This window comes from Echinops telfairi, unplaced genomic scaffold (assembly GCF_000313985.2).
Source record: "Echinops telfairi isolate 266 unplaced genomic scaffold, ASM31398v2 ScPeMD7_7412;HRSCAF=8450, whole genome shotgun sequence".
Lineage (NCBI taxonomy): Eukaryota > Metazoa > Chordata > Mammalia > Afrosoricida > Tenrecidae > Echinops > Echinops telfairi.
This window is the reverse complement of record NW_022111312.1, coordinates 16,893,179-16,903,681: the sequence shown is the minus strand read 5'-3', so window position 1 is coordinate 16,903,681 and position 10,503 is coordinate 16,893,179. Positions and strand designations below refer to the sequence as shown.

Below are 10,503 nucleotides of genomic sequence, written 5' to 3'. Positions count from 1 at the left end.
TCCATCCAGTCATGGTGCACACGGGGTTGGGGAGGAGTCTTCTAATGGCTGCAGTGAGCCCTGGTGTACAGGTTTCCGTGGGCACCACCCCCCTCGTACGAACAACATCCTACACCTGGGGTCAGACTCGCTGGGTCATGGGGGAGTGGAAGGCTTCCTTTCGGATTCCCACAGACCATGGATGGTGGATCCCAGCTGGTCCACAAGCTCTCCAGCAGCTGTTTGTTTCATTAGTATGGCCACCTCGTGGGAGTGTTCCTGGTGGCTTCGTGGGCTACGGGGGTGTTGCCTCCTGCAGGGTCAGCAGTCAACAATCCCCTGAGCCAATCCATGGGAGAGAGGTGCCGCCTTCTGCTCCCACAAAGCGTGAGGGCCTCGTAGACCCGACGTGACCTCAGCCACGTCAACCCTGCCCTCTGGGCCAACAGGGTCGGCATTGGCGGGGTTACAGTGAGATTCGTGGCTCATGAAGGCAACCCGGTAGCCTGAGGGTGAAAGCATGTGGCTGGCAACCGAAAGGCAGGTGGTGGGAACCCCCCAGATGCCCCGTGGGAGACAAAGGTGGCTGTCTGCTTCCACCAGGCCGAAGGCCTTGGAACCCCATGGGGGCAGGCAGTCCTGTTCTATCCAATCATGTCACGGAGCTAGAATCCACCCGGCAGCAGTGGATTGGCCATGGCGAATGGTGTGGAGCATCTCCGTGTGGGCTTGCAGATCCTGCGAATGCCCCCATCATGAGCTGCCCAGCTGCGTCTTCTGCCCACTGTCCAGTGGAGCTGTTTGTCCCCTTGTTGTCCAGCTCTTGAAGACAAGAGGAGGCGGGCGATCGGGCCCCTGTCCAGATCCATGGCGCCCAAATGCCTTCTCCCCAAAGGCAGATTGTGTCTCCGTCTTGTTGACCAACATCGGAGGATATGTCTTTCTTCCAACGTCCATAGACCAGGTAACCCCACGTGACATTGCCTGGAGTGCCCAGGTGATGCCAATGGCCCACCGAGAGGGCCCTCAGAAGAAAGGACTGGCGATCAGCTTCTGGAACCCAGCCACCAGAAGCCCGTGGAGGATAGCTCTGCTCTGACAGAGGCCGTCTGAGGGGGCCCCCGCCACGTCGCCCACAACTCCTGTCATGCGCAGAGTCTACCAGTTGCAAGAAGGAGTAACCCCACCCTCACCCCCCAAGCAACTGTACGCCACAACGGATTGAGCCCATGGCCTGGGGCTTCTTGTAAACTGTGTTAGTCTGGCTATACTTGATAAACAAATCCAGGGAGACTTGTATGTGTGTAAGAAAGAGCTCTTTACAAAAAGCAGTTGTACATTAAGAAAACAACATTCCGGCCCAGTCCAGATCAAGCCCATAAGTTCTATATTAGCTCATAAATCCGATATTAGAGCACGTGTCCAATAATAGTCCATAAATTCTTCTACAGACTCACACAACACATGCAATGACACTGAATGCAGGAAGATCACAGGTCAGTGGGTGGAAAGTCTGGTGGATCCAGTGGTAGTGGAAGCATCTCAGCACTGGCAGGGGTCTCCACGTGGCTCCTCCAGCCCCAGACACTAGTGTGCATAGCTCCATGTGTCTTGTCCACAGGAAGATGAAGCAGAGTCTGTCTGGCCTCCAGGGAGGAAGACAGGAGTTCCCAGAATCCTCAGGAGAGGGCCATACCCACACAGAGGCCTCATTGGCTGGGACCTGATTGACAGCCTAGACTCCACCCCTGCACTCCTAATGGTCTCAAGTTGACACCAGATTATGTAGCTACCCCCTAGAGACCTCAGAGGAGTTGGAAAGGAAGCACTCTCCCAGGGGGTCACTCCCCTGTTGTTGAGTTTGGGCTAGTTTGTTCTCTTAGGGTAACGCCTGCTCACCAAACATTTGCTTATACATGGTCTGCCGGGGCTGCTCCAAAGAGGGGGCTTCCTCAAACGGAAAATGCAAACAGGCTTCGGATCTCTTGGTTTTGAAACAGCAGGGCCACGTTACAGGTGGGGTTTCCAGTGCTGGGTTATTCCAGCAGTTCCCACACGTCTCCACGCACTAGCTGCACTGCCCCTGGGATGGAGAGGGATAGACAGACAGACAGACAGACAGACAGACATAGAGCCTGAGAGGGAGAGGTTCAGACTGGCTCAGAGATGCTAGAATTAAAGGTTCTGTACCCTGGTGGGCAGGTTACGTGTCTACCATTCCTGGCTGAGGATGGAGCCCATCCAGAGAAAGCAGCATGTGATCGGTGCGCCCAGTCATTGATGGGCACAAAGGCAGTTTGCTGGCAGAATATGCCTCGGCAGCGAGGGCGGTGCTCTGGTCCTCAAGGAAGACCGTGCGCAGAGAAGGCCCTCCTCTTTGTAATGTAGGTCAACAACAAAAAACAAAACAGGGAAACCCCATGAGATGGTTCAACGCAGCGCTGCACCCATGGGCTCAAACCGCCAACGGCCAGCATGACCTGGAGGCCGGGCAGGGTGTTGTCCCGTTGTGGAGAAGGCCAGCCTGAGTCAGAGCCCATCGATAGCACCGGCAACTCACGGGGACGGCTGTTTCAAGTGGAGGTTCTCGCTCCTACCGGGATCTGCCCTCAGCTCATCCTCGGGGAATGAAGGGCCGATGCAAGAGTCGAAGGACACACACCCGGGCCCTGGACACCCTCTGGTCTTCACGTTTCCTCCTGTGTCTTGGGGGCAAGGGCTAGGGTCGCGGAGACAATGACTTGACATAACTCTCTCTTGACCTCTGTCTACCCCTGCCTCCCCCATATCTCTATCTATTTCTATCTCACTGATTTACTGGCTCATCTGTAAGCCAAGATTGTATCCCGAGGCTAGCCCAAGTCCAGTCCTGCAAACTCGGCTAGGACAGAGCCAGTGTGCCCGCCCCCCACCCAGGGTGCCCTCATCTGGATTAGGGGTCTTCATGTATGTCGTGAGTAATAAGTGGAGACACGGTCTTAAAGCAATGTGAAAGTAATGTAATAACTATGTTTCATCGGAATGTATAACACTTGTAAATGATCCAGTAACCAGTAATGTCCTTTGACGGGCAATTTATTATTGTGCGGAATAGACCTTGCACACCGCCCAGGGGACTCATTTCTCTGCTTACCACCTTCAGGAAGAAAAAAAAAGAAAAGAAAACATCTCATTACAGAGCATTTAATCGTAGCCCTGCTTGGCCATTGGCATTTGTTGTTGATGATCTCTTTCGGATTTACATCTTCATCTGGGTGAGGTGGGTTTTTCCCCAGAGGCTTGTTGCTGCTGTTGTTAGGGGCTGTCAAGTCCGTTACAGCCGTGGGCACAATACAACTACACACGGCCCAATCCTGCACCCACCCCACAGTTATTGGTACATTTGAGATTGTGGTTGCAGCCACTGCATCCACCCATCTCATCAAGGGACATCTTTGTCACTGACCCTCGACATTCCCAAGCATGATGTCCTTCTCCAGGGACTGATACCTCCTGGTCAAAGTATATGAGGCTGTGTCTGTCTGGGTTGACTAGAGAAACAAATTCATAGACACTCCTATGTGTGTCTAAAAAAGAGCTTTATATCAAAGAGCAGTTGAACATTGAGAAAACATCCCAGCCCAGTCCAGATCAAGTCCATAAGTCCAAACTTAGCCCATATGTCTGAGACATATGAAGGGAATCTATAAAGTTCTCTAGACTCGTGTGGCACATGCAATGATGCTGAGTGCAGGATGATCACAGGCTGGTGGGTGCACAGTCTTGTAGATCCAGTGGCGGTAGAAGCATCTCAGCACTGGCAGGGGTCTCCACTTGGCTCCTCCAGTTCCAGGGCTCTGACTGCTTCAGCGTAGCTCCATGAAGCTTGCCATCAGGAATGTCAAGCAGAGAGAGTGTGTGTCCCGCCTCTTAGGGAGGAAGAGAAGAGTTCCCGGAATCCTCAGGAGAAAGCCACGCCTGCACAGAGGCATGATTGGCTATGACCTGATTGACAGGTGAGGCTCCTCCCCTTCTCAGGTAGACGGGATGATGTCTCTGCCATCTTCTCTTCGAAGGCACATTCTGGCTGTGCCTCTCCCAAGGGAGCTGTCCATTCGTCTGTCTGTCTGTGGTGTGTTCACCCTGCTCCATCAGCAGTGTGATTCAGACAGCAGTCCTTCTTGGGCCATCCTTACTCCCCGTGCGGCTCTTGTCTTCACGTAGGAGGTGATTGAAAATACAGTGGCTTCAGTCAGGCGCGCCTTGGTCCTTGATGCGATATCTTGCCTTTCAACGCTTTCCTGGGGTCTTTTGCAGCAGACAGCCCCCGTACAGCAGCATGTCACCTGATCTCGTGACAGCTGCGTCCATGGGTGTGGACTGTGGGTCCAAGGAGAACGACATCCTGGATTCCGCAGCTTTGATCTTGCTGGCCGCTCCAAAGGGGGAGGATGGGCGTCCTCTCCATGGTGAGGCTCATCTTACTGCGGGCTGTGCTCTTTGGTTGTCATCCTTATAGCTCATGTCTACACTATTTAGAACATTTGTCTTTGTTCACGTGTATCATTTTTTGTGGGTGATTCGTTTTTTAATTTAAAAAAATATGATACAGCAAAACACCCATTTGACCCGTTTTAGACGTATAACTGAGTGGCACGGATCTATGTTGATCGTATCGAACCTCCATCACAGCTACGTTTTTCACCTTGATCATTAGTAGAAGACCACTGCCCCCTAAGAAATGGTTCCTTGAGCATAAATCAGACAAAAGCATGAAAATGTCTCAGATTATAGCCAAACACCCCGAGGGAATGAGTTAGGAGGCCCTGGGGCTAACGCCCATAGTCTCAGGGGACATGAAGGTCAATGATACAAAGAACAATTGCCGTGACACAGTTCACAAAAATAATGTTCTGTAGCCTGCTTTGATGCGTAAGGACTGGCGTCTGAAAACTCAGGTGTGTCCATCCCAGGGGTCACTTCCTGTTCTGAGGAGGAAGCAAATGAAAATCGAGGCCACGTGGAAACAATCCGTCCGATGGACAGACGCACCTCATGCACGAACATCGGTCTCCGTGACCCTGAGATCAGAAGGACTAGATGGAGCCCGGTTTCTTCGACCCACCACTCTGTAAAGGTTCCCCATAGACGGTCCTGGACAGAAGCGGGGAGAGATGTGGGACAGAGCTCAAATCATTTTTGAAAGATGCCGGACTTAGTGGTCAGACAGGGACTGTGAACCCCAAAGAACTGTGGCCCAAGTCTGGACATGAACTCAGCCCATAGTTCGACTCTCAGCCAAACGATAGATACCGGGGAGGGGTGTCCACACCCTAGAACTATCAGTCACCTGAGATCAAGAGGGCAGCTTGTATCTGAGGACGAAGTCTGAAAGGCAAGAACTGGTTAGGAATGCTGGGAATGGAGACAGTAGGAACAGGAGAACGTGGAACTTGTGATGTCACATCCTGGAGATTGCAATCAATGGCATGCAACAAACGCGCCTGGATTGTTGAAGGGGAAACTGATCTGCTCGGTAAATCTTCACCCAGTTCACAACTTTAGAACTTTTTTTTTTTAAAGAAATGGCGCCTCACTTTCCTCTTCCTCCTGCCCCTGGTAACTCTAGAGAAGTTGACATTTGGTCTCTGCTGACGTCCGCGCTGCACAAAGGGAGCCATACAGCGCCTGTCCCTGCGTGACTGACGGACTGAATGACTGACTGACTGACTGACTTCCCCAGCACAAGGCTGTCCAGGCTCAGTCGGGTCCAGGCATGTGAGGACTGTCCCCTTGTGTGGATGAACCGCGAAGCATTTGTGCCCCTCCCCATTGGGGAGCATGTTGGGGTCTCTGCCTTTGGGCTGTTATGAACACCTGTGTGCAGGTTTCCCTTGCCCTCCTGTGCCCCTTCTCCCGGGTGTATGCCTAGCATGGGATCGCTGGGTCACATGGCAGTTCTATGTTCACCTGTTTGACGGATCTGCTCGGGGCCTGCGTGGTCTCATATCCCCAGCAGCCATGCATGGGGGCTCCGGTTTCCTCACTCGGCATTTTCATTTTGCCTCCTGTTCGCCGGTTTCTGTTTCTGACCATCGCCGTTTCGATGGGGACGAGGTGGTCTTTCATTGGCTTCTCCCCCCAAAGGCTAAAGACATCGAGCGTCTCTGCATGTGCTGGTTGGCGACTTGGGTATCCTCTTTAGTTAAATGCCTGCTTGGGTTCTCTGCCTGTGTTTCACTTGGGTTGTTTGCGTTTTTGTTGTGAAGTTTTAAGAGCTCTTTGTATATTGTAGATGTGTTAGTCAGGGTAGGCTAGAGAAACAAATTCCTAGAGACTCATATGCGAATAAGAAAGAGGTTTATATAAAAGAGCAGTTGAATATTGAGGAAACGTCCCAGCCCAGTCCTGATCGGGTCCCTAAGTCTGATATTAGTCCATATGTCTGATACCATCTATAAAGTCCTCTTCAGACTCACAAAACACATACATATCAAAGAGCAGTTGAATATTGAGGAAACGTCCCAGCCCAGTCCTGATCAGGTCCCTAAGTCTGATATTAGTCCATATGTCTGATACCATCTATAAAGTCCTCTTCAGACTCACAAAACACATACAGTGATGCCAAATGCAGGAAGATCACAGGCCAGTGGGTAGGACGTCTTGTGGATCCAGTGGCGTTGTAAGCATTTCAGTGCTGGCAGAGGTCCCCACGTGGCTTCTCCAGGTCCAGGGTTCTGGCTGCATCAGGGTAGGTCCACGGCTTCTCCTCTGGGATGTCTGGCAGGGAGTCACCCTTGTCAGTAGAAAGTCTCCAAGGGAGTGAGCAGAGAGAGAAGTGTCTTCTGCCTCCAAAGAGGAAATAATGGAGTTCCCAGAATCCTCAGGAGAAGGCCATGCCCACACAGAGGCCTCATTGGCTGTGACCGGATTGATGGGCCAGACTCCACCCCTTCACTCGCAATGCTCGCAAACTGACACCAGATCATGTAACTACCACAGATGTTAACCTGGGTCCTGTGTACAGCTCCCAGTAGTTTTCTCCAGATGAATCCAGTGTCTTTTCTTGGAAGAGTCCTTTAATAAACAGCAGGATCGATTCACCTTCATGCAGTTCCTTGTATCCATCAGGTCCCTCGTCGCGCCTGTTTTCTGCATCACAGCTATTGTGGAAAGTTAAGACCTGAAGTATTTCCACTGTGCTTTCTTCTAAGAGTTTTACAGTTTGGACTTTACTTCCTTCATCCATTTTGAGTTAGTTTTCCTGTATGGGTTGAGGTAGGAGCTTGAGTTCATTCTTTGGCTTGTGGACACCCAGGGGGTCCCGGCACCTTTTACTAAAAGTGGGTGGACCTTAGCATCTCTTTCAAAACTCCGCTGCCCTTAGGATGTGCCTCACTTCTGATCTCCCGTGTCAAACCTGGTCGAGAGATTTCCCTCTGCTCTGACATGGCCGTCTGTTTCACCCAGACATGGTGCTCACTGAGCCTCCAGCCCGGTCTGATTAACGCCCTTGTGTTGTCCGACAGGAAGCGGCCATCAGTTGCTGGGTCCAGTTTAGCGACGGCTCGGTCACACCCTTGGATATCTACGCCGGGAGCGACTTCTCCCTCATGGCCACATCCCTGGACGAGAAGGTGGTGTCTGTCCACCAGGACCCCAGATTCAAGTGGCCGGTGATTGCGGCTGAAACCGAAGGTCAGGGGCCGCTGGTGAAGGTCGAGATGGTCATCAGCGAGTCGTGCCAGAAGTCCAAGAGGAAGAGTGTCCTGGCCGTGGGGACTGCCCACGTCAAGGTGAAGTTCGGCCAGAGTGATGCCAGCCCCAACACCAGTGACAGCGACGGTCATGCCGGGCGAGGCGTTCACCTGGAGAACCGGCCCGGTGAGCGGAGGCCCAGGAAGCCGCTGCCCGAATGGGATGGCCAAGAGGGGCCGTCCTATGCCAGCTCCTCCGTGGGCCTCCTGGGAGGCAGGGGCTTCGCCACCGAGAGGTCAGCCTTCCCGCGGAGGCCTGGCCAGGAGAGCTTTCTCGAGTACGGCGAGGACGGCCGGTTCCAGACCAGCCCCTCGGAGCTCACCAGCTTCCCAGCCCAAGTGGACGTGCCCGTCAGCAAGGGGGACACGGACGAGAATGACCTCATGCAGGCGCCGCAGGGGCTGAGCGACCTGGAGATCGGGATGTACGCCCTGCTGGGCGTCTTCTGCCTGGCCATCTTGGTCTTCCTCATCAACTGCGCGGCCTTTGCCCTGAAGTACAGGCACAAGCAGGCACCCTTGGAAGAGCAGGAGGGCGTGAGGCACCCCCACGGCTGGGTGGGGCTGAGCCACCAGGCGGCGCTGCTGGACGACACCCTCCACTTGGCCACCTCCCAGGAGGAGCAGACCACGGCCTTGGACAGGGACTTTGAGGAGAGCAAGTACCTCCTCAGCACCCGCGCGCAGACCAGCAGCAACGGCCAGTTGTTCAAAGCCCCGGGGCCCCTGGCCACCGACGGGCGGGACCCCAAGAGCGAGGCCCCCGCTTCCCCCACCTCCAAACGGAAACGAGTGAAGTTCACCACCTTCGCCACCATCTCCCCGGGGGACAGCTACCCGGCGGTGAACTCGCTGGCCATGAGCAGCGAGGATGACATTAAGTGGGTGTGCCAGGACCTGGACCCCGGAGGATACACAGACGTGCACAGCTACATGGAGAGGTTACGCGAGGACGTGTAAGCACACCCACACGGCGGACCTTGTCCCCGCTTGGCCAGTGACCTTTCGCCTGGAGATTGGCCACGCGCTTGGGGGATTGGCGAAAGGGCAGGGCAGGGCGATGGTGGCACTGCCAACAGAGCCCCTGGGACAGCCCAGCCCTGAGGCAGAACCGGTGCCTGTGTGCCATGCACCACGTGCAGAGTCTCTCCCAGTGGAAGAGGTTCTCGTGCGTGGCCAGGTGTCAGAACTGGAACAAAATGGAGCGTTCCACCACTGAGGTTCCCGAAAAGAGCTAGCTCTCTCTCTGTCTCTCTCTCTCTCTCCTGAAAGCAGTTTGGACGCAGTACAATCCACACGGCTCCGTGATCACAGCCCGCAGAAGGAGGGTGAGCCTCCGTGGGCCAGGGAGAGGAGGGTGTCCTTCGGCTCGGACAGCAGCTCTAGCTGCGATGGAGACTGGCTGGAGAGCAGCCACGCGCCCTGAGGAGGCGAGATTGTGGGTCGGCATCTCCCAACGACTGGGGCAGGGCTGCTCCCGTGGTCCACAGGCCACGGCAAACGCCCACCAGGATTTCCAAGGGGGCCAGGGGGCTGTTGAGTCTTGTCACTGGGTGCGGAGAACAAACTGGAATGTCCTCGGAGTGGTTCTGAGAATTGCTTTATCCGTAAACTCGGATCCTGGACACAGGATGCCACCAGGCTCAGAGGACAAGTCTCTTTTTAGCCAGCCCGCTCTCACGGGTTCTCGTGTCTGCATTTGTATTTTTCCGTCTTGTGGTCACCTCTCCGAGAGCAGTTGGCCTCTTGTCAGAGTGGGTGGGCGGCAGCTCCCAGTGTTCGGAGTCCCCCTCTTTCTCCCCCCACCCCCGGCATGGTGTCAGCCCCAAGCAGTGGTGTACAGGGAGGTCACCCAGGGATACTTCACACAGTGTCCTCTGCCAAGAATGGTCTCTGGGCCCAGCGGTCTTTACCATGAACTCAACGCCAAGGGGCTCTGCCCTCCTTGTTCAAGCTTCTAGAGAACTCCAAGAGGCCTTTGTCACGGGTGGGGGTGTATCTCTCACCATGTCCGAGGTTTGCCCTGGGAGCTGTCCAGTCAAGTCTAGATGCCCAGGTAGAGAGTGGCGGCCGGCTGCTGGGAGCCGGGGTGTAGGGTAGGGGAGCTGGGTGGTGGGGGGCAGGTGCAGCCCCTCCATACGGCGTGAGCTGGACGGAGGGGCAGCTGTGAGCCTTCCTGCCCCAACATCAGCCCCCAGCACCAACACTGCTCTCCCGTGTCACCTAGCTTAGACGCTGCCAGGAGCTTAGGCGTACGAGCCATCACTGGGTCCCTGGCCCACCTTGAGCCCACTGAGCGGGGGACAGGGTTGGAGGTGTCCTTTGCCGACAAAGATGTCCCTGAAAGCATGTGGGGGTGGGGGAGAGGGAGACGAGGGGTAGAAGAGGCCAGGTCATCGTGTTCTGTCGCTGCTTCTGTCTCTTGACAGGCTCTCGCCAGCCTGTGTGTCCTCTGGCTCCCTCCTTTCTCGTTGACCCTGCCTGTCATCTGTCTGTCTGTCTCTGTCTTGCCTTCTCTCTCACTCCTTCTTTCCCTTGTTCCCTCCGTTTTCTCAGGCCGTCTCCCCGCTGCCTCTTCTTTTCTGTCTCTTAATCCTCCTCAGTTTCGATTCCCGTCTCCACACTCTCATTTTCTCTTCTCTCCTATGCTTCTCTTTGTCTGCTGATGCTTTTTCTTCTTCTACTTTTACCTCCTTTTCTTCGTCCCCTCTCTGTCTCTCCTCTCTTTCTCCTCACCCCTCCCCGCTCTTTTCTCCCTCCACCCCTTCCTCCCGGTGCACACAACCCC

General features: G+C 54.6%; 1 protein-coding gene across 1 annotated transcript in view; it reads left to right on the top strand.

The window, feature by feature from the left end:
- Nucleotides 1-9,358, top strand: part of TMEM132D (transmembrane protein 132D) — a 282,917-nt gene extending 273,559 nt beyond the window's left edge. The window contains exon 9 of the mRNA XM_030887438.2: nucleotides 7,488-9,358. Coding sequence (XP_030743298.1) covers nucleotides 7,488-8,675 — 1,188 coding nt within the window. The 3' untranslated portion in view covers nucleotides 8,676-9,358. The remainder of the gene's footprint in view (nucleotides 1-7,487) is intronic.
- Nucleotides 9,359-10,503: the final 1,145 nt, after the last annotated feature.